This window comes from Myodes glareolus, chromosome 13 (genome assembly GCF_982192425.1).
Source record: "Myodes glareolus chromosome 13, mMyoGla1.1, whole genome shotgun sequence".
NCBI lineage: Eukaryota > Metazoa > Chordata > Mammalia > Rodentia > Cricetidae > Myodes > Myodes glareolus.
The window spans coordinates 44,585,138-44,608,774 of NC_142038.1; the positions used below are offsets into that span (position 1 = coordinate 44,585,138).

The 23,637-nt window shown below is 44.3% G+C and overlaps 1 protein-coding gene across 5 annotated transcripts in view; it reads left to right on the top strand.

The window, feature by feature from the left end:
- The window catches only part of Ppp2r2b (protein phosphatase 2 regulatory subunit Bbeta), a 398,449-nt gene that overhangs the window by 299,259 nt on the left and 75,553 nt on the right, over positions 1-23,637 (top strand). For 3 of the 5 annotated variants that reach the window (XM_048419510.3, XM_048419513.3, XM_048419514.3), the window contains 4 exons: positions 6,824-6,921; positions 7,199-7,279; positions 9,862-10,027; positions 16,921-17,033. In XM_048419510.3, the coding sequence (XP_048275467.1) occupies positions 6,824-6,921; positions 7,199-7,279; positions 9,862-10,027; positions 16,921-17,033 (458 nt within the window). The remainder of the gene's footprint in view (positions 1-6,823; positions 6,922-7,198; positions 7,280-9,861; positions 10,028-16,920; positions 17,034-23,637) is intronic. The other 2 variants (XM_048419512.3, XM_048419516.3) reach the window with 1 other exon arrangement.

A 23,637-nucleotide genomic window follows, 5' to 3' on the forward strand; every position in this document is an offset into this window, starting at 1 on the left:
TGGAAGAGTGGGTGACAGATGGAAGACACCTTGACAGCAGATTCCACTGTTCCCCACATGGGCTCTCAGGCAAGTCCAGACGACTGTCACTTTCCCACCGTGTCTTTCTGCACTTAGAGACTTGTCATTGGGAAGACACCCCTACCCCGTGGGGAAGTAGCGTTCCATCTGTAGGGAAGCTCCCTCTTCCATCAGCCCACATGTGCCACATGTGTGTTGCCTCGCGACAGTTCATGCTGGAGAGCTGGCCATCCTGGGGAAGCCGTGTGCCTTTTAATGGGAACAGCATGGTGCTGATGACTCACCTGCCTCCTCCCATCTGGATCTTCACAGCTCAGCAAGCATGGAGAGAGTCTTGCTGCAGACGAGCCGAGAGAGCAGAACTCCCGAACAGGGCTTGGTTAGGGCCCATTGAAGGCACAATTTTATAATGGCCACCATGTGTAAATTGGAGTGGGCATTCTCTCACAATACCCTGCTTTCATATCTGCACGGTTGAAAAATATTACACCATCTCCACAGCAGGGAAAAGAGGAAACAAATCATGCCATATTCTAATTAATCAAGTGGAAAGGAAAACTGGTCGAGTAGGAGAGTGAAATGAATGTGTGCACATGAGAGACAGAGGAAGGGGCGTTGGGGGCAGGGAGCCAAATTTTTCCAGTTCAATCTGCGTTAGTCATCCGGTCCTGTGCTAAGAACTATGAGGAAGACCCAGGCAGAACAGTACACTTAGTGGCGTACTTCTAGGGATAGAGTGTAGTAAAGTCCCAAGGTTTAAACTTCAGCTCCACAAGAAGAAACAAACAAGAATACTTTTAAATTCAAATAGCAGGGAAGTCATTCTAATAGTGACTGAAGCCATAGTGTCAAGTGTTTTTGCAAGTTCAAACAGAGCTGTCCTGAGGAAGGTCTTAGCTCCTCACTTGTCATTAAAAATATTGTCCCGGTTCTCCAGCTGTCACATGCAGTCTCTTAGCCTCTTAAAGTCCTCATGTTACTCCGTATCACATGATCTGTGCCACCCACATATCATGAACACATATAATCACAAGAAGACATAACACATATATCACAAAAACACGTAGATAAAGCACAAGAATAAAACTTTCCCCCAGGGAGCTGGTTTAACAGCCAAGAGTGTGGGCTACTCTTGAAAAAAGACCAAAGTTGAGCTCCCGGCACACATGCTGAACAACTCCCAACTACCTATAATTCTAGCTCCAAGGGAATTGGACGCCTCTGGCTTCTCCAGGCATCTAAACTCACGTGCACATACCCACACACAGATACAAATACATACACATGATTAAAAATAATAAAAATGAATTTAGAAAAATAAACTTCTCTTGGAATCTTCAGTCCTACCCTCTTTATCACCTAAGTGACCTCTTGGTCACCTGAGTACAAAGGAGAAGAAGCAATATCCAGACTTTTCAGCTCTATAGTTGGACCATAGATGTAGGTAAGGAAGAAGCACTGAGTAGACACAACCCAACAAGAATTCCTCCATAGCATACTGTCTGCCCTTATTGAGTTTGGAGGGCAAAAGCAGACTGGCAGTTATGCTGCCAGTTACAATGCAGTACATGTTGTTAGCTGAGGACACAATTGTGATACGATCCTTAAGAATGACATTCCTGGGTACTTCTACTTATAGTTGTCTCTGAGAGAAAGACTGGCATCGGGTTGAAGTTAAAACCAGTGTGAACACAACTCATGATACCCCATTAAAGAAAAAGAATTCCATTTCCCCAAACACTGTTCACATAACAAAGGTCAGGTCTGGGTTAGGCAGGAAGTGTAGAGCAGACAAGAATGTAGCTCGTATCTTGCCTCTTGGTGGACCACAACACACTATTTCAGTTACAAAAGCTTACCCAAGAAAACCTGACTTGAAAACATGGGTGTTGACTTAAAACTGAGACCCAAGACTGGGAAAGGAGACCACAGTCTCACAGAGACAGGAGTAACTGATTCCCCTGTCAAGTCCCAAAGCTCTCCCTTTGTTTAATGATCCATAAGGCCATGGCCAGCCTGACTAGAACTTCCTATGAGGAATAGCAAGGGTGCACATGTCCATTCTCCTGATGCCCCCATGGCCAATGAGTCAAGACACCTCACCTAGAGTGATGCTCCCACTTTTTCCTACAGAAACCTAGCAACTGCTACCATTTCACTACTGTGGTATGCTGTGGGGTGAACCTTCCATCCTTCCAAACATCCTTGTCTGAATCAAAGATACAAAAACAGCCAAGAGTGGACTTGATCATCAGGAGGAAAGCTCAGGCTTGAGTGGGCAGAGCCAAATGGCCAATACAGTAGGGCAGATGGTTCCCTATCCTTGGGACGTGTTTTAGATGAAAGATAAGGCTTGACCTCATTACCCATTCATTTCTATCACCATGATTGATGTTAGAGGCAGTACCAGCGACCTGGACAGTACAATGGCTCCACCAGTGGACCCTGGGACTCTGAGTATAAACCACATTGTCCTTTTGATCAAAATGCCACCCCAGTCCATATGTCACCCAATCACACATGCATCTCTTTTGACCAGGTACTCTGTTCTGACTCCAGCCTGGTGAGACACTGTGGGAGACTAGGCCATAATTTCAGAACTCCCTCTGTTCCCCCTCAGCCTCCCGTCTTGTGAATACAACTGCCGAGTCAATAGCCATTGTTCAGGTAAATAGAGACTTGATGTAGAAAATTACTAGTGTGAAACTTTTGTAAGATCCCCAGATTGATTTTTTTAAAAGAAAAAAGTCAGTCTTCGCAGCGCCAATTGAGCTAGAAAGAGGGTTAGCAGGCCACCGTGTTGTGGAAATTAAATCAGCACAAATAGGTGGGGAGCACGGCCAGTCTCATACCTCACGGGGTTTCCTTTAGAAAACCCTTTAACCACATTTGACCCCAGGCACTGTTTGGGGCTTTTGTTTCTTAGCCAGTGTGTGTTTTATCACCACCCATATAGAAATTAGAGGGAAAATACTTCAGGTTTTAGTTTCTTACTCGGCAGTGCAATTATATTGAAATGAAATTTAGTGCAATATTGAGTTGTCCTAGAAACTTATCTATGGTGAAAGAATTGATTTCTGTCAATCATGATTTGGGATGAGGTTGCTGTAGCGACGTTTGCTAGCTTACGGTTGTGCCCGGTTCCCCATCTTTCGAGGCTCACAGAAGTCCCCCTGTCTTGAGCAGCAAAAGTTTGCTCTATGAAAAGCATGTTTCAAACACAAGAAAATGGGCGTCTGAAGTCCTGGTATTTGAAAATTGGAATGTGAAGGTGATTCATGAGTTTTCTATCAATTATTAAGCAGTCATCGACAGAGATAAGTAGAGATGGATGGGACAGTGAAGTCTTCCAGCTCTACCCAGCTGCTTAGCGGTGATAAATGAGGCAGGAAGCAGGAAAGTTCAAAACAGATAACTGATCTGCAGCAGCCTCCTATCCCGACCAGGCTGGCTGGTAGGATTCTAACAAATCCAAAGTCTTTGAAAGAGGATAGAGGAGGTGCATGCTCCGGCCATTCGAGTCGCTCTTTCTCTTGCAAGGTTTTCAAGGAAGGCAGAGCCCTGAACAACAATGGGGACAATTGCAAAATAAATGAGAACCATTTTATGGTCTAGGGCAATACCTTACATTTCATTATGGAGGGTTCTAGTGGTGCTGGCTGGGGTCATGGGGTTTGAACTTGAATCCTGCCCTGTTTTCAGCGATTTAGATTTTAAAGAACGACATGTCAGAGTCTGGGTAGAGCCATGTGTTCACAAGTAGCTTTTGCTTTGCTGAGAGTGGCCTTTTCTCGACAGATGAGCCAGGGCTCATGTTTGAGCTGAACTATGTTGGTACCTACCTAGCCTCCCCTAAAGAAAAGAGCTCATCCTTAGCTCTCGGGGGAGAGGCTGCCTAGCCACAGTCCAGAGTTCTGTGTCAGCGTTGCTGCCCAAGGCAAGGGCATGAGCTGCACAGAAGCAGAACACTAAAACTCAGCCCCAGTGAGCCAGATTTGATGGCACACACTGGTAACCATGACACTCCAGAGACTGGGGCAGAAAGGTCAGGAGTTTGAGGCCAGTCTTTAGGCCATTTGGCGAGTTCAAAGTGAACCTGACCTGCATATCGAGGCCTATCTCAGACAATGCAAAACAAAACAAAGGTGATGTGAAGTTGGCACTGTTTGTTCCAAGCCAGGTCTCCCTACCACCTTGTCATTGCTCACATGTCCTCTGTCTCTCTATGTGTGTCTGTCTCTGTCTCTCTATCTCTCTCTCTCTGTCTCTCTCTCTCTCTCTCTGACTCTCTGTTAGTGTTTGAACAGTTTGAGAGTCATGATTCATTACTTAGTACTTGACAGAAGCTAGAAAGAGAAAAGAGACAGTTGAGCCCACCTTATGTTCTAAGCAGATCAGGAAGCTATTTCTGTCCTCACAGAAAGGCCAGAAGCAGTAGAGATGCTGGCAGCACACACTAGCACTCGGTACGTCTCGGAGAGAGCACTCCAAGGCAACTGCAGACAGCTACCAGCTGACTTCTGTCCTCCAAGCAAAGAGTAAACTGTTAAGATACACGAGCTTTAAGGAGGACAAGTGGCCAGATGCTTCGTGCAAAGTGGCAAGTTCTCCAGCCACGCTCTGCTGTGCCTTCGCTTGTGAGTGCCTGATATAGGAATTGGCCTTCCAAGCTTAGCAACCATGCTGCTTATTCTGTGCTTCATTTCCTGGGAAAATGGAATTGATTTCCAGTTGAGATCAATAAGGAATGAGGTTGACTTAGCTACGCTGAAGATGGTTAAAAGCCAGAAATCATAGACACTTGACCCACAAACCACATGCAACCTATAGACGAGATTAGTGTGTGAAGGGGATTTGCCTGTGTGAGCATGGTATTTGTATAAATGTGCAGATACACCCCCATGCATCAGAGGTTGTCATTTGACATCTTCCTCTATCTCTATATATATTTTTAATATATATTAAAATCATTATTTGACAGTTTCAAAATACATTTATATAATGTATTTTGATCATACATACCCTCTCATTACCCTCTCTTATCCCCTCCCACTCATACTGAACCCCTCTCCTTCCTTATTTTTTGAGATGAGTCTCTCACTGAACCTGGGGCTCACCAATCGGCTAGACTAGCAGGCCAGCAAGATCCCAGGATCTCCATCTCTCCCGCCCAGTGCTGGAATCAGAGATGGGAACTGCCACACTATTCTTCTGTGTGAGCTCTGAGAACCCAGTTTAGGTCCTTAGGCTTACACAATGAGCACTTTACCCGCCGAGCCTTCCCCTCGGCCTGCAGACAAGATTTCCTTTACTAGCCCTGAGCTTGGTGGTGCACCCCCAATCCCCAGATATCAGGAAGCGGAAAGCAGGAAGCTGTCAAGTTGGAGACTGATCTGCAATATCTCTGACATCAGGTCAAACCTGGACTACCCAGAGAGACCCAGGAAAAAATTATTTCTACTGTCATATGTTGAAAAAAATATATCGTCAGTATATAGAATTCGAGGTGTTTACATTAAGATATAGATGTCTGGGTGCTAATTCCTTAAAGACTGAGGCACTCAGACGGCACGTGCTGTGTTGCACCTGCTCCTTCAAAGGGACTGCTTTCTCCATGTTCTTTGCCCTGTCGAGTTTGAACTGACTACTGATGGAGTCAAAATAAAATGAAAATATATGATTCTCTCTCATTCTGCACAAAGGGCGAGCATTAAGAATATTTTCATATATGGAAAAGACATTGCTGTCAGGTGGGGAATTTTATGTCGTGTATCTAACTAAAGCCGGCATACCGGGAGCATCCTAAAATGATGATGCACAAGTAAGAGATGAGACTTGAGTTCTTAGGTACCGTTGCCGTGGTTTTTCACCTTGCCCTTGCCCTTGCTGTCACAGGTTCAAGCTTCAGCCAGTGCCCCAGTCAGAGGCTTGATCACAATCCTTTGCCTCTTTTGTTCTTCTTCCTTTCCTTTCTCTTTGAGGCTCCTTCCTCCTTATCTCTAAGCTCATTTGTTCCCTCCAATTGCTGACATCATGTGGGGGAAAGATAGTGGGGAAATGAACCCCAGACATTGTTTCAAAAGCTAGCCCTAATAAATCCAGTCGTGGGTGATTCCCGTCTTGGCGCCACCGGGGTGACCCGCATTCAAGCTGATCTTCCTTCTCCACTTAAGGATGCTCTGAGTCCCTAGCGCCCGCCCCTTTCTCTGGCCTGGTGACACTGCCTCCCAGTACTCTGTCCTGGAAAAAGGGAGTGATCACCAGGTGAGGTTCTGGGCTTAGGCAAGAGGGGGAGCCTGGGTGAAGTCGGAGCAGCGCTAATGAGCTATCCCAGCGACCCCTGTGCTCTCTGTGCTTGGCATCAGCACCGACATCCTCAGGTTGCTTCCCTCAGTGATCAGAGCCAGCACCGACCGCTCCACTAACACCTGTGTGGGGACTTCCTAGAGTGGAAATAGGGGCCTGTGGACGGTGAAAGTTAGTAAAGAAAAGCCGCCAGTTCCATGAGAAAAAAAAAAAAATCACTGTCTCTTCCGCAAAACAAAGGGTGTGAACACGCCTTGCCCCTCTGTTCGCCTCAGATGTTCCCGGAGCAGCCCAGAGTGCGGTGGGGGCACCTAGGAAATTCGCTTTCCCAACTGCTGCTTAAAGTGGTACTTAAAATGCAGAACATAAAGCCCTGTAAATTCCACCGCACAGCCGGAGCCCTAAGCCCTTAAATGCACAGGAAAGTGTGTCTATTATCTACCCTTTCGAAGTAAGTGTGCCGTTACTCAAATTGCTTTTGTCTTCTTCTTTTCAGCTGACATTATCTCTACGGTAGAATTCAACCACACGGGAGAGTTACTAGCGACTGGGGACAAGGGGGGTCGGGTTGTAATATTTCAGCGAGAACAGGAGGTAAGTGTCAGCCAATTGGAAATTCTCATTTTCTTCCCTTTTTTAAGAGGAGGCCTCCCACTGTGCCTTAATCCTCACGTGTCTGTCGCCCTTAACCTTGCCTTGCCACTTTGCTCACCAAAGTAAAACTGCCAAAAAGTCATTAGCATCCGCAGTTCTAAGTTCAAGCTCACAAAAGCACCCCTAAGAGGGCTCTCCCCGGGCAGGGCCTGCTCCTTCTGCATAGTGAATGTTGGGAAGCAGCAGCTGTTCTCATCTGACCTGCACAATTCCACAGGTGCTTCTGGAGGAGCAAACTCCAGCTGTTGTCTTGGGATCTGTCCTCCGGGTGTTGAAATCCCATCTCCCTTCATTTCAGGTACTGCCAGAATACATCTGGGAGAGGAAAATAGCTTTATTTGACAACAGCTGTAAGGAGGGCATGCCGGGTCAATAAAGAGAATGGTGCTCAGCCCGCCAAAAGGGTGAAGTCCTTCCAAAGGGCGTCTCGGCCCAACAGATGGCACGTTAGTGTGGTGCTGGGTATAGTCTCTCATGCCACGTCTGGGGCTGGTTTCTTCCTGGGGCTTGGGTTCCACTAGAAATCCTCTCTTTCCCGCAGGAGTTGAGGATGCTCCCCCTCCCAGGCCTGTCTCTGTTTTCTCGGAATGGCCCAGTTTGGTTTCCTTGCCCTCTGCTGGCACACTCTAGCCCTGCCAGCAGGGTAGTGTGTCTTCTAGCCCCTCTCCCATCTGCCACTGTCTTCCTCCGAGATTCCCTGGGCACTGGGGAGGTGCGGGGGAGGCCCGGTGTTAAGAGGAGGACTTCACAAGAGACTTCCCTGGCAATTTAATGCCCGCTTTCTGCCTCCTAGGCATTTGCATTACACCTCCCCCTCCAAAGAGGAAAGCCTCATTTAGGGGTGATATATTTGGTAATTGCACGTTATTTGCAATTAATTTCTATAAGGGCTTCATAATCCCTCGGGGTTCTGTGTAAATTCAAGTACTCAGCATTAAATCAGGCACCCGGCCTATTACGTTGGCCCCAGAAACATGAAAATGTAGTTGGCAAGTAAGAACTAAATCGCTCTTCGTGACCTGGAATTTTTCCTGCTTTTTCCAGAGCTGTCTGGTGCTAATTGGTCTGGCACATGCTACACACACTTGACAGTCTGATTTGGATGGTAGCAAATCAACCCTCTTAGAAATTTTTTGTTAAGGTGGACCAGTCCTCTGTGAGTTAGCAGGAGAGCATCGAGGGTGTCAGCATCTGAAGTCCTTTGAAAACTGATTTTCAAATCTCCAATTTAAAAAAAAAAATCCAATTAGGTTCACAGCTATGATTAAGGGGAACTGGAAGAGCTATTTAGCATAAATTACCCAAGGCTGCATGTCGCCAGTAATATTCCACCCCACATTTCCTGCTAACTATTTATAGGTTTCACCTATTCTCATTTACTGGGAAATTTGGGAAGCCTGACTCATTAGGAGAATGATGGGGGGCGGGAGGCACACCTTCCAAAGCAGGATGGGTGGGTTCACCGGAACACAAACGTCAGCGAGGATGAGATCATGGAGTTCAGTGTTCGGCTTCTGCGGAGTTTGGGGCTCAGACACATACATGGCTTGTCTGACAAAAGCCATGTGGCATCATTTGAGGCCAGTGAGTCTTTAATAATAGTGTTATCACTCCCGCCAAAGCTGCTCCAAAGGACCTCAGTCCTCAGTGTCTGCACACCGCGAGGCTCGGCAGAAGTACCCACTTCTAGGCAAGCTGAGACATGCCTCCGGGTGTCCTGTTTCGGTTTAGGATCATATATTTGAAATGGACCCTTTTCTTTAAAGATCAAACTTCGATTTAAAATATGTTGAATGAAACCCAAATTTTAATGTTTGAACAGATTTTTCAAAGCCAAATCTCAAGACTTTGGGTGGCACGGTTCTACAATACCTGCCGTCCATCTTCCCTATTGTCTCTTTTTCCCTCTGTCTCTGCAAGAGGCTTTTTCCTCCTCTCCACCTTTTCCTGTAACTTCAGGCCCTTGGCTTTGTGCTCCTGTGTCTCATCATTTATTTAGTTCCTGCTGTTTGCACTTTGCATAATTAGTGCTAGGGGAAAGACTAGGTAAAGCCCATCATTCTCCTCCTGATGCAGATGGCACTCATGTGCAGATGGCCCTTTCATCAGGACCCTGGATAAATATGGAGGTGAGAGGAAACAATGTCCAAATCCGCTCCACAATTGCTATGTGACCTTGGAAGAGTCACCTACAGGCCTGAGCCTCTAGGGTCCCTCTCTCAGGTCTGCCTATGTCTCAGAGATCCCGTGAGCATTGAAAATTGCCACAGCTATATACCTTTCATAGGGATTATTATAAGTATGTGTGAGCATCAGCATTTCTTGAAATGCAGATTCGAATATTAGATCTTCTATTTATATTGATTGCAAAGTCTTATCCTATTTTAACTTGTTTCCTTTCCTTTTCTTTTCTTTTTTGTTTGTTTGTTTGTCTGTTTGTTTTTTGACAGGGTTTCTTTGTGTAACAGCCCTGGCTGTCCTGGAACTCTCTTTGTAGACCAGACTGGCCTCCAATTCAGAGATCTACCTGCCTTTCCCTCCCAAGTGCTGGGATTAAAGTTGTGCACCACCACATCTGGCACCTTCTGTTTCTATGTATATGTTACAGTATATACTTTGTGTTAATATAGTTTAAAGATATAATTTATAAATGTGTGTATGTGTGTGTGGTGTGTGTGTATGTTCTGTTATTTGCCAACAGAGTGAATGCTTTGGGGACCAGTACACTAAAGCTAAATCTATGACTGCTATGATCTTGGCCTCCCCATGCTGTGATGTAGCCTGCCAGCCCACCCCAACCGCTTTGCTCAGAGGGAAAAAAAGAGTTGGCACTTGCTTTAAATGGTCTTAATTTTCTATGTGTGTTCTACCGTCCTACAGAGTAAAAACCAGGTTCACCGTAGGGGTGAATACAATGTTTACAGCACATTCCAGAGCCATGAACCCGAGTTCGATTACCTGAAGAGTTTAGAGATAGAAGAAAAAATCAATAAGATAAGATGGCTTCCTCAGCAGAATGCAGCTTACTTTCTTCTGTCTACCAACGGTATGTGGAAGTGATTTTTTTTCATGTTTGACATTTTCAGAGACAGTCAACCAGACCTGTAAAACTCTCTTAACTTCAATGTTCCTCCATCCCTTGAGGGCTTGTGAAAAACTTAGAAACCCTGTTTGCAAGATATTTAGCAAAATTCATGGCGCACGCAGAGTTGGACTCAGTAAATAGTAGCTATTCTTTTTATAAATATCCAATTTATGACCCAATTTTTGTGGAACCCGTTATCTGCAGTTTCCTAATGGAGATTGCTTGCAGGTGTTTGAGGGGTGTGACTTCCTGTCTTAAGATTCATCACATGTTATTCTGGGAATGCATTTCAGGAAACTCGACATGCCGTCGGCATTTTGAAAAATAGTTATTAATCCCTGAATATATTTTCGGGCCTGCAAAGCAGATGTCTGTGTATCTGAGAAAATCAAGTTCTGGACCGGGAGCACAAGACCAGAGGAGCTGGGAATGCTCCCTAAAACTGATCAAGAAAAAGTCTTTTTATCTGCCGTCAAAGTCTCCATGTTCTATAGGTTTAGGGAGAATTAATACCAATAGAGAAGAAAGGGTGCTGACAGGTGAATTAAGCAAGGTCACATATTCACTCCGGGAATGAAGTTGCCTGCATTCAGGATTTTAACCCCTTTCTTGGGGGTTAAAAAAAATTCCAAAACCAGTTTGAAATTCAGTCACTACTGAAGAATGCTAACGGGAAAGGGGAACATGAGGATTAAGAGAGAATTACAGACCGCTGCCCAAGCAAAGAGTCGAAGAATGACTCATTTCATCATGCGTGTGAGTCTGTGATGAGTACATGCTTCTATGTCTCTTAAGAGTCTCCCATCAAGTACAGAAAAATGCAGGCAATGTCTATAACACGATCAGGCATATGTTCTTTTTAAAGAAGAGAAAGACACACAGTCAAGGGCGTCCCATTACTAAGCCTTGACTGTGTACTGTGGGTCACTTGTAAATTTGACCCTTTTATCATTTCTAATTTTGAAAGTATATACAGTGAGTCATAGGTCAATCTTATAGAAAAAAAGGAGAGAGAGAGAATGTAAAGCAGATGGCCCGCCAATCTCTCAAATCTAAAGCCAGGTACAGATCTGAAATGTGACCATTCTTGATTAGCTGTTTGGGAGTGATTCAAGCGTGCCTCAGTATGATCAGGTGTCTATGTCTCTGTTTTTTTTTTTAAGATTCCAGTTAATTTCATTCCTTCTCATAACTGCTTTAATTGTTCTGTTTACTCTTTGCAACCCTGATCTCTTGGAGGCCAAATCACCTCATCTTATTTCCATTTATTCTCTTGTGATTTTCCTTTCTGTTCAAGTCTCACTCAAAGACTCTGTTGTCACACGTTACTGTGAAAGAGACTTATGGTGGGTTTTCATGTAATTACTTCAGTATCGGAGAAGTGTCTGAATGTCTTCCATAGCTAGGTTATATTATATTATGAAATTTAGCCTATTGATTATTGCAATCAAATCTAAAGGCTTATTAACTACTTTGTAGGGGGGGATGGGAAAGAGAGTGAAATTCAATGAAGATTAATTATATGGCATAATGTTCTGTTAATTGAGTTTTTAAATAGTTTTTTGATTAACAAGGATATTATCTTCCCATTTGGGATGCTATTTCAAATGCCAATTGCTTCTCAAAATGACTCTTCTAAGAAAAATTCCCATGTTCATATGCAGTTTTCTTTTCTATACTAATATTAAGGTTGAAAATCTTCCCCTAAGCCAAATAGGTTAACATTCAAAAATTAATGGAAGACAATGGGAATTACTATATAAAAGAGAAAATGAAGATAAATGATAAGGTTGTGTTTAAAGCCTCCACAAGTGATGATAAACTACTCAGAGAACAAGGCAAGAGAAAGGAAAAGCCATTTCTCATAGTCACAGCTGCATGCTTCTTGGAGTTCTTTTTTTTTCCCCCTACAAAGCTTCAAGATTCTGAATCAAATGAGAATGCTGTGATAATATAGGCAAGTATGACCCCAGGCAGCACAACCTTGGGGAACTGGATTGAATTCTCCAACAATTATCTTTTTGGAGGGAAGGGTGCCTATCTCATTAGTTGAGTATAGCTACTAATTCTACTAGACCATGTCCTTAGCGTCATAACTTTTAAAGACAAATAAAGCGAGCATTCCATAGTGAAATAGACCTTGAAGTGATCTGCCACACAAAGACACATTGCTCTGCTTGGGTTACTTCTCCTGCCTGACTGCTTGTGTCAGGCAGAGCACTATGGTGCTCATTGTGAAAATTAAAAAAATACCCAGACACAAAGCAAAGACAATATGTGTTCAGGTACAGGGAGAACTACTATTCATGTCTCTTATGGAAAGAAAAAGATATAAATAATGTGCTATTAACAGAAGTATGATCTCTTCTACAAGGTGTTTTTAAAGCAGGTTGTTAAATTTAATAATACAGAAGAAAGAATATTTTCCTGACCGATATTTTATTAAAATACTGTATAATTTTTAATGACTACATATTACTTCCTTGTATGGTCTGATTCTTCTGTGTTTTAATGACGTCATATTATTTCCTCATGTGATTTCAGTCTTCTGTATCTTAATAATAAGTCTCCTACTGTTAGACTTTTAGTTGTTAACAGATTCTTACTACAAATTATATATCTTAGAGAGTACTAGATTACATGTAATAGCATCTGTAAACACAGTATGTTAATGGCTGTTGGTATAAATATACAATTGGGTAAAATTCAGATATCACCTATATAGTATAAGGCTTATTAGAAAACTTAAGCCAGGAAATAGTGGAAGACTACAGGAAATGTACACCATAATCTTAGTCCGCTGGAACTGAGGGAAGTTTTTCTTTTCTAACTTTTCTGGTCATTCTCACTTTCCAATTACAATGGCATGTACCTCTTATATAATAAAAGAAAGAAACTGATTAAATGCAAAACGTTATTGTAAATACATACTATTGTTATAGTTCCTTGCCCCAAAATACTGCATACAGAAAATATAGGAGTATGCACAAGAGATGGCCATGGTGGAGCACATCCTTAATCCCAGCACTAGGCAGGCTGATGAAGGAGGTCTCTGTTCCAGCATAGCCAGAGCTACACAGGGAGACCCCATCCAAAAATCAAAAGCAATATATACAGAATGTTGATTATGGTTTATCCCTAACTGGAGGTCATATAGGCAACTTTTATCCCTGTGTTTTACCTGTGATTTCTATTTTTCTCTAAGGCAATTAATCATTTAGAATATAAAATACAAGATAAAATGCCTTGCAAGTAACTAAATTTGGACACGCTCCAAAGACAAACAACAGCAAGTATTTGGTGATTAAATTCACTGGCTCGTGGGTTGTTCTCAGCCACAGCTGATGAAGAGCAGACCAAGTGACTGCATAAATACGGTCCATGTTTAACCTTCTCACTCTAAAAAAGCAACTTCACATGAGCAGGGTCTCAAGAGAACTTGGGACAAGAGGGAAGTGAGCACAGAGCTAGCAAGTTCTAAATTAAGCCCACAACTTGGAGAGGCCCTCCTCCCAACATAAGTCAGGGTGAGCACTTAGATGAGAATTATGGATTCTGCAAGGAGCAGCCTCGCCAATCGTGAGAGGATGGGCTTGGGAGCCCAAATAATATCCACGTGTATGGAGATGGGTTTTCACTAAAAGATCACTACTGCTGCTGAGAGCCCACAGAACAGTACTTTTGAGATCTCTAAGAACGAGGCGTGAAGGTGTGAACTACTGTGAGACCGTGTGTCTTTGCTGGCAAGAGTGGTCCTCCTAGAGGTGAAGAATTGGGAGGTGGTAGTGTGGAGCCTGGTGAGTAGTGGAGAAATGAGACAGGACAGAAGGCCAAAGAATCCCATGAAAAGCAGTTTAGAGGGTCAGCTTTTCTCCCCCAGAAGACACAGATGTGTAGACATCCTTGTGGGACGACGCTCAAGGCAAGAGCGTACCCTGTTATTACTGTCGAGTTGTGGCTCGGCGTTGCTAATTCTAATGACAGCTGCTGTTTAGACACCATTTTGAGAAGTTAAACATGCTGATTCATTTTATCCTAAGACTCCCATAAGAAAGATGGCATTTCTACCAGTGTATGAATAAAGCAGAGTGCAGAGCGACAACTGTGTAATATAGAAATATGTGAATGTATGTATACTGAACTGAGATTGAAGCGGGCACTCTGCACGCCCTCATCTCCTTACAATCCACAGGATTGTTTTGTGTGTACCTTCTTACAAGGACCACAGTCCTTGGCCATGTGGCTGTTGATTGAAAAAAAGAGAGATGCGGGGAGGGGAGAGAGAGAAGGACATAATTCTTCCTTGGTGTGGTGGAGGAGATTTATTGTAGATATGAGGGAGAAAACAGCCAGAAACAGAGGCAGAGACATCTAGGAGAATCTAGCATGAACATGACCAGACTGAGCTGGGAGGAGAGAAGAGGGGCCAAAAAGGAGTCACTGACCAAGAGGTGACAACCTGGGCCAAGAGACTGGTACAGCCAAAATGACTTGAGTTATATGGAAGCCAGAGGACCTAGGAGAAGGGAGAGCCCATCCCCAGGCTGGAGAATTCAGGGTAGAGACAGGGTATGCTAGCCAGGAGGACCCTGTAACAGGTAAGAACTAAAGGGTGCTGGAAGAACATGGCAGCCAGAATCTGCTTTCTTATGCCAATAGGCATCTCAGCTGTTTGTCCTGGGTTTGAGACCTAACAGCTGTCTAAGGCAGTAGTGAGAACTAAACCCTACAGTCTCTCACACCAAATCCTGCCCAACAGAGACAAATCCAGAGGAATCACGTGCGTCCCTGCTTCTCAGAAGGAAAGGTAAAGACAAGCACAGACTGCAAATGTGTGATCTGATAAGGAAGGTGTTCAAGGCCATATGGCGCACAGACAAGACTGACTTAGCCAAAACATATCTTCTAAAAATACAGAATTGGAATCCTGGGTGGAGCATCCCTTGCCAGCTCTCCAGAGTCCCAGTTCACCTCTATCATTACCCTGAGCTATCAGCACCTGGAGGCATTGGAGTTCTCATGTTTGTTTCAGTGCTGTGGAAAAGAGCAGGTGTCATCAAGGGATGCAAGGTAACGGCAGTCTAGACTTTAGTTTATATTCTGAAACTATCAGGAAGCAGCAAGAAAAGAGAGAGGATGGATGGAAGAACAGAGGGAAGGAGAAGAAAAGAGAGGAGGGGAGAGGAGAGAAGAGGAGAGGAGAGAAGAGGAGAGGAGAGATGGAGGGACTGGCGCTCAGGGCTTTGTATATGCCAAGCAACTGAGTTATGCCCTCCGCCTGATAAAAGCATTTTTGTTTTATCTCTACATCATTTTTCCCTAAATATTATAAAAGTACACTCTTATAGAGAGGAGATCTATTCACATTCAGACCAATATATATTTGATAATGAATATTGATGTTATTGAGCCTCAACGATATCCTAGGTACCTCTAAATACTGGAATTACAGTGATGAACATGACAGATAAAACTCCAGAAATTTCTAGTGATAGATAAATAAATAAATTATTGACCAGCTTAGACAATTGATAGTATTCCATATAGTCTATACTATACGGAAGAAAAGAAGGAGAGAGAGGATGGAAGGTCAAAGCAAGTGGCCAAGGACAAAGAGAGAATCGAATAAAGAATGGAGAATTAGAATGCAGTCATTTTTATATGGGCTCTATATAAGCTACTCTGAGGCTGGAGCATAAAAAATGAGTGAGTCATGTGAAAAGGTCATGGAGCCCGGGGAGGTAATTCAATGGCAGAGAACTTTTGGAGCATCTACAGGTCCTGGGTTTAACCCTCAGTGCCAGATAGATTAGATTAGATAGATGATAGATAGATAGATAGATAGATAGATAGATAGATAGATAGATAGATAGATAGATAGAAGAGCAAGCAAGCAAAGGACTTTCCTGGCAGAAGGCACAGTAGGTTCAAAGGCCCTGAGAAGTGTGCTTATTGTCGTAGGCATAGAAAGAAGCCACATGACAGTAGCACAGGGAGTTTGGGAACAGGGTAGTCAGCAATACAAGAGGGTTGAGGAAGTCAAGAGTGCAAGGTTATGAAGGGATTTGGGGGGCATGGTGAGGACCTGATGTGGGATAATGCTCTTGTACATTGTAAAGATTTGTCATTCTTATTAATTTAATAAGACACTGATAGGCCAGTAGCCAGGCAGGAAGTATAGGCGGGGCGACCAGACTAAGAAAATTCTGGGAAGAGCAAAGGTAGAGACGCAGTTCCCAGCCAGATGCAGAAGAAGTAAGATGAGAATGTCTTATTGAGAAAAGGTACCAAGTCACATGGATAAACATAGACAAGAATTATGGATTACTTTAAGCTGTAAGAGTTAGTTAAGAATAAGCCTGAGCTAATAGGCTAAACAGTTTATAATTGTTATAAACCTTTATGTGTTTCTTTGGGACTGAATGGCTGCGGGACCAGGAAAAACAGAAACTTCTAGTGTCTAAGAAGTGTGGATGCTAAAAATAGAGATGGTTACTGTCCAGAGAGATCATGAACATTATATTCATTTCCATGTACTAACAGTTACACAGTGAACTCTACCTATGTGACTATTCTTATTCAGCTTCAGTCAATATTGAATGAGTCAAATTAAAATGTAAAATATATGTTTCACAATATGTCATCAGAGAAAGCCATTTGTTCCAACATTGTCTGTGTTTCTGTCTTACCTTGTGAATTTTCCTTCACATGGCCTGGGATGCTGAACAGCACTTTCGAGAGCTGACTCCTATAGCCCATCTTGCCACCATTACCTTGGCCACCACCACCCCATCTCCCATCCCCAGAAGAGACTTCCTTGTCCTGCCATCCTTACTTCTGGTTGCCTTCCACAGATAAAACTGTGAAGCTGTGGAAAGTCAGTGAGCGTGATAAGAGGCCAGAAGGCTACAACCTGAAAGATGAGGAAGGCCGGCTCCGGGATCCTGCTACCATCACGACCCTGCGGGTGAGTGGCGTGGCTGTTCCAGCCATGCCTTTTGGCAGCCTGGGTTACCAGGGGCAGGGGAACGCCCCTCTAGAATTGGGCACGTGCTGGCCACAGCAGCAAATTACAACTATAATATGTGGTTGAAGGCACTGGGCAGAGCCCCAGCCTGCTCGTGTCTGGTGGCAGATGGAGGGATGGGAAAAGTGCCAGGCCCTAATGACTACAAATCCATGCCTCTCCTTTGTCCCTAAGGACTTGCCACATGGCCACACATCCGTTGCTGTATTCGTCGCCTGTCTATTTACATTATCTAGCATGTCTTGAACACCTTCTGTAGTTGGCAGAAGGGGCACGAGGCTGCCGGGTTGGAAGGTTTGTTCAGGAGAACCCAAGCATCTGTATCTAACAGACCTGGGTTCAAATTCTGCCACTTATCAGAACCTTACCCGGCTATTGTATTTGTCAGATGTTCCTGTACTATTTTATCTGACAGAAACTATTTGAAGGACAAATTGTTTATTTTAGCCCACAGTTTTGGAGATTTTTTTCCAGGGCCAGCTGAGTCCATTGCCTTCAGGCTGTGCTAAGGAAGCAGTAATAGCAGTAATGGCATGTATAGAGGGGACTCACTTCATAGTGGTCCAAACACAAAGGGACAGACAGATAGGATGGAGTCAGAGAAAAGATACCCTCCAAAGACACGTCCTTAGACCTCCTCTCTCCAGCCAGGCCCCCTCTTCCAATAAATTCCATCAAATTATGAACCCAACAAGAGATTGAGCATGGTTGAAGAGAGCCTGTTTGATCCAGTCACCTTTGGTGATTAGGTCCTCAGTCACATGACGACCAGGCCTTCCACACGTGAGCCTCTGGGGAGAAACTGCATTCAACACACAGCATTCGCCTAATGCTTTTGAACTTCAGTCCGACAGGTTTCTTTTCCAATCTCCCCCTGCAACACTGGTCAGAAGTCCTGTTGTCTGTGAACTAGTAAAGGAGGAAGACCCTTCCCCTGTTGCTATTACACATGGCACGTGTGTAGACTGTGCTCTCTGTCTAGATGGCTTCTTAGGGCTGTCCAGATGTGCACGGCCTGGTAAGGAGAGAGCCATTGCAAGACTCACACTCAAACGGTCCTCAGTTTGCACAGAGTAAGACAAATGTACAGATGGAGATTGGGAGTTTGTCCAAAGGAGAAAGAAATGGCATTTGGTTCTGGAGGCCAGGAAGGGCCTCGGGGGGAGGTGCTAGGACAATAGATTTCTAAAAATGGGCCACTAAGAGAAGACTGTCTAGTGCAGTAGTTCTCACCCTTCCTGATGCTCCAACCCTGTAATACAGCTTTCCATGGTGTGGTGACCCCCGAACATAAAATTATTTCATTGCTCCTTCATAACTGTAATTTTGCTACTGTTATAAATCATAATGTAAATACCTGTGTTTTCCAGTGCTCTTAGGAGACCCCTGTGGAATGGTCATTCGACCCCAAAAGGGGTCGAGACCCACAGGTTGAGGACCGCTGCTCTAGCTGTAGGTAAAAGTGGTTTAAGACTGGATCGTTCGTTTTGAATCTGTTTAGTGTAAACAGTAAAGCAAGGACATACCAGGACCAGTTCTAACCCCCACAGAACTTTAGAACTGTAAACTGTGTGCTTCCAGATGCCAGAGGACGAAACCTGAGAGGCAGCGGGAAAACATGTGTGGGTGGAGAGAAAGGGTCTCATGCTAGCTCCAAAAGCAAAAGTGAGCGTTGTGATTATCAGCTCACAGGTCCATTCATTTATCCATCTATTTAATTCATCAAACGCTTTCCAATACTACTGGCCCCAGTGCTAGGCTTCTGGGGCTTCCCGTACTGATGGGCACCGTGTCTTTAGTTGTGTTCCTCCTGAGCACACACATTGGTTGCTGTGTCTTGATGCCACTTCCCCATTCCTGCATGAGACCAGGCTGGGGAGGTTTCACCTTGCCCTGCCATCGTAAAAGTGCAGAGGTTTAGGAGAGTACAGAAAAGTATAATGATGGCTAGGAAGGTCCTGGTGGGCTGAAGAGGGTGGAAAGTATGACCCTACTCAACTCTGGCTGCTGATGGTGGGCCTTTGGCTTGAAACCTTGTATCTCCGGTGACCTATCTTCATCATGACTTCATCAGTGAGGACACAGATGACAGTGGTCCCTCTTCACTGGAGTTCTGATGAGAGACCCAGAGCTTCCACCATGCAGTACCTGGGGGGTACTATCGTCACCATCATTACCATCAGCATCCTCACCATCAGCACCCGAGTCAGCATCATCACTTTTCTGACCCTCCTTGAAAGCAGGCCTATATGTGCATGTGAGAGAGAACGAAAGTCATGCTTTTGTTGTATTCATTCCATACGTTACTTACGGATTAAGTAGTAAGCACCTTGCTGGAAATAGGACAGGAATTAAGACTGTCTTTTGTCCCCTGGGACCTGGCAATCCTGGGATGAAAACAAATGAACTAGTTGCCCCTGCGTTCTGCCAAGGACTCTGCCTGTAGTGATACATTGTTCTGAAAACATCTCTTGCATTCAAAGAGACTAATCCTTTCCAGGCCTAGAAACAAAGTTAATATACCTTGTGACCATTTCAGACTATTTCCTTACCTGATGTCCTATGTAACTTGACCTGTTTAAGGTTAGCCTGTCTTTAAGAGAGCAATGTACACAATCTTACTATGCCTTGGATTGCCCACATAATCATCTTTTAGAACCAAAACTAAAGCATAGCCAATCTTAAATTATATACTTTTCTATGCTCTGGGCCCAGAGTAATGCCTCTGTGTATGTGTGTGCTGTGGTAATCATTTGCTGGAAGCAGCCAATGGGCTGAAAGCAACTTTAAAAAGCAAACATCCACCATAAATGTTGGAAGCAAAATGGGTTTAGGTTGATAACATCTGCAGTATTATTTGCTGTTCTGGATCAGTTGGGCCCTTGTAAAATTCAGTAAAATATTTCTGTCAAGTTCCCTCTTCTCTTTCCCATGCCACATTTTCTGTGCTGTTCAATAATGACAAAGAAACCCCTCTTTTTGAGGGACAGACAGACATCAGGCACATGTACACACATACATACAACAGACAGATCAGTAACCACAAGCTACAGACAGATGGAAGATTCAGGGAGAGAAGCGAAAAATTTAAATTTGGGCTCAGTCTTGATCAAATTATTCCAAGGGGGAAGTACTTTGTTTTCATTTCTTAATGTGACATCAATGCGTTTTGGTGCCTCTGAAATTATCTTTAATGTGTTAACTGATACATCTGCCTTTGTTTGCTACGTGCATGAAATTTTTCAGAGGCCATCTGTAGTGCCCACTATGGCTCCCCATTGCCAAGGACATGCTGTGGGATTCCGGATATCTGTGCCTAACCCCTTGGAGGCTCCATCCCAATGAGGGAGGAAAGAAGGTCTTTTTACATTCCCACTGAAGTAGAGAGGACTGTGGCAAGACAATGATGCTAATGAAGAGCCCCCCACCCCCCATCACCCTGACAGAGGCCCCAAGGTGTGGTTGCCAGTTAGAAAATAACAATTCAAACTCCAGTTGTTAGTAACAGGGGTGTGGCGCTGGACAAGGCACTCCATTTTTTGGTTTTGGTTTTCTTGTTTGTTTGTTTATTTGTTGCCTTATGTTTAAGCTGCCAAGCAGAGGGTTGGGGGAAAATTCTCATTCTGAGACCCAATTTGCATTTTTGACACCTGACACTGGATTTTGTTAAAACACCAGGGTCGGTGGTCACTGGGTTCTAACATCCACCAACCCCCTTAAAATTGTGTTGGTTTTTTTTTTTTTTTTTTTGGAGCTCTTGTTACTTTTCAATCATGTGAGCTGTAATTATAATAATTTTGGAGACATATTTGCTGTAAAATTATTTTACCCATGTTTCACTCAACTCCTCACTCTGAGGCCTTAAAATAGCACCCATTTCATGTAAAGCTCCAGCAGGGCCATTCTCCCTTCCTTTTCGATCCTGATGGAGAAAGAAGCTGAAAACAACAAACAGAAAACCACAACCACCAGCAGCCCTAGCTGGGTTCAGAACCATGACCCCACCAGAGAGCGCTCCGATATGACATCAATCAGACTGTTATCTACCAATGTTCAGCTCTTGAAATCTGCACCGCCAGTGATTGTGTCTCCCACCCAGCCACCCCCACGATGATTACCACTTGCTCATTTTCACAGTATCCAATTCCACGTGGGTCTTGAGAGTAGGGACATTTAATAATACCCGACAGCTAATTAATCCTCACTGTGTAACGAACCCATCCTGTTTTATTTCTGAGAGGCTCAGCTTTTTTAAAACAAGAATGCAAATCTGGCTGTTTTTTTTTTTAATTTAATGGAAGATGCTCTTTCAAATCCAATCACTTGTTACCCAAGGAGCCCAGGAGAAGAGTATCTCCCTGCTCAGTATCCTTATGTCCCCAAGATAATCATGATGATAATTGAGCAACACCCACTGGACGCCTTCTTACCTAATGCCTCAGTTCATCTTAGAACACATAATAAGAAGGACTGGGCAGGTATTTGGCAAGCAAGTTCCTGGAATCTAGCATTTGCTGAGGCTTTGCTAGGCCACAAGCGTGCTGTCTTCCTTGTTTGCCAGGACAGTTCCAAGAGGGGACTTCCAAGTTCAGCCTCCAGATCTGTAAAGGAGACATTGATCTGCTTTGCCACTGGGCCCTGAGATTTGGTACAAGCTCCAAAAGAGAGAGCAACTTGTTCCCTGTCTTTCTGTTGTTTGCCATTACACGGCTGAGACCTAAACCAAAAGTCAGGGCTCTCAGCCTTATACACATACATTCAGGCCTTTGAAATGCCTTTCTCTCATACAAATGTGTGTGTGGTTTGAGTAGAGGTGTGTGTGCAAGTTCTCATCTGTGGGTACACATGTGTATGCAAGTGCACATGTGTGTGTATGCGTGCATGTAAAGGTCCGAGGCTGACACCAGCTGTCTTCCTTGGTTGCTGCCGGCCTTCTTCGTCAGGGGTCTCTCGCTTGAACCCTGAGTTCTCACATAACTGCCACCAGGATAACTAGCCAGCTCGCTCTGGGGAGTCCCTGGTTTGCGTTCTGTAAGTTGGAATTACAGGCAGGCCGCCATGCCCAGCTGGCATTTGTATGGGAGATGAAGATCCTAATTCCAACCCTCTCCCTTGTCAGCGAATAATTTATACCCAGAGCCATCTTTCCAGCCACTGAAATGCCACTCCTAGTGATTGGTGCCTTTATTATACCTAGTCAGAATGCTTACAACGTATGTCCATCACACACACACACACACACACACACACACACACACACACACTTGGTCGCTCACCTAACATTTCCACCCAGTCATTGAGTTTCCCAAGACAGCGGGGAGAAACAAACACCTTGAGTCTTTATGTGCTTAGGAAGCTCCTCTATGCTCTACTCTCCTGGGCTCTCAGTCCCCAGGGGCAATGGGCCCTCAGAGCCCTTTCTAGGCAACAGGATTGGTATTCGAGTGAATTAATTAGCCATGGATGGGAGCTGGTTAGTGCCAAATCACCCTTGGCACTCTCTCCTGGCAGGATGAGCCCGGAGATGCGTGTGCCTCATTATGACTGGCTGACATTGCCCTGGGAACCTAGGCCAGGGCGACATTTGCTTTTAAACCTGTTATAAATAGACTCCCGAGGGTGCGAGCACTCAAGCTGTGTCTTGTCATAACCAGTCTTCTGAAAGGTGAGGGAGATACAATGAGATAAGTTTTCTAATGGACTTGGTCCAGACTCCCCTAACAGCTAATGGAAATAGTATTTAAGTAACTATGATAAAAGCATTGCTTGTTGGTTGTACCTGGACGTTATGCACTGATTTCTTTGGCCTTATCCCATTGTGTTGGTGCCGTAATTCTGCCAGGAAGGTTGTGTGATTCTCTAGGCCAGCTGAAGCCATAGACTTCCTGTCAGTGGTTGCTCGGTTGCCACTTTATCAAATAATTTTTCCCGGAATACTTGGTGAGAAATGGCGCACGCTCCTTCCCAGTCACTCTCCGTGTCCTTTGCCTGATCATTTTTCTTAGCTCTGAGCATAACTTAATAAACCATTTGCTCATTGCCTGCCTCGCCTCATCCCTCAGAAAGCCATACTCTCTATGGAAAGAGAGGGGGCGAAGCTTTAGCCGTTGGAGCAGTGTGGGCATGTGCTAGACAGTAGGTCACCATTTGTCAAGAGAATGGATTACACCAGAGCTAAGACTAAGTGTCAAGGGATGTATGTATGGTATTTGCCCACAGTCTCATGGCTCTGATACGGTAGTGCTGGGATTCGAAGCCCAGTCCAATCCAAAACCTAATGGGGATTTTCATTCCTTGTCTCCATGGTTTCTACTCATTAAGAAAATGATACTTTGTGGCCATACTGCCGGAGAATTCCATCACTAATTTCAATCTCTCAGAAGTCCTTGACAAAGCTTTTTTAATTCAACAGTTTGTGTTTGGAGGCCGAAAGGGCTGCTTTTATGCTGGGTGGCTTCACAGGAACCAGCTGGCTCTTCCATGGATGATTAGACGGCGTCATGTGTCCACTCTCCTGCCTCCCTCCCAAGGCCATGCCTGTCCA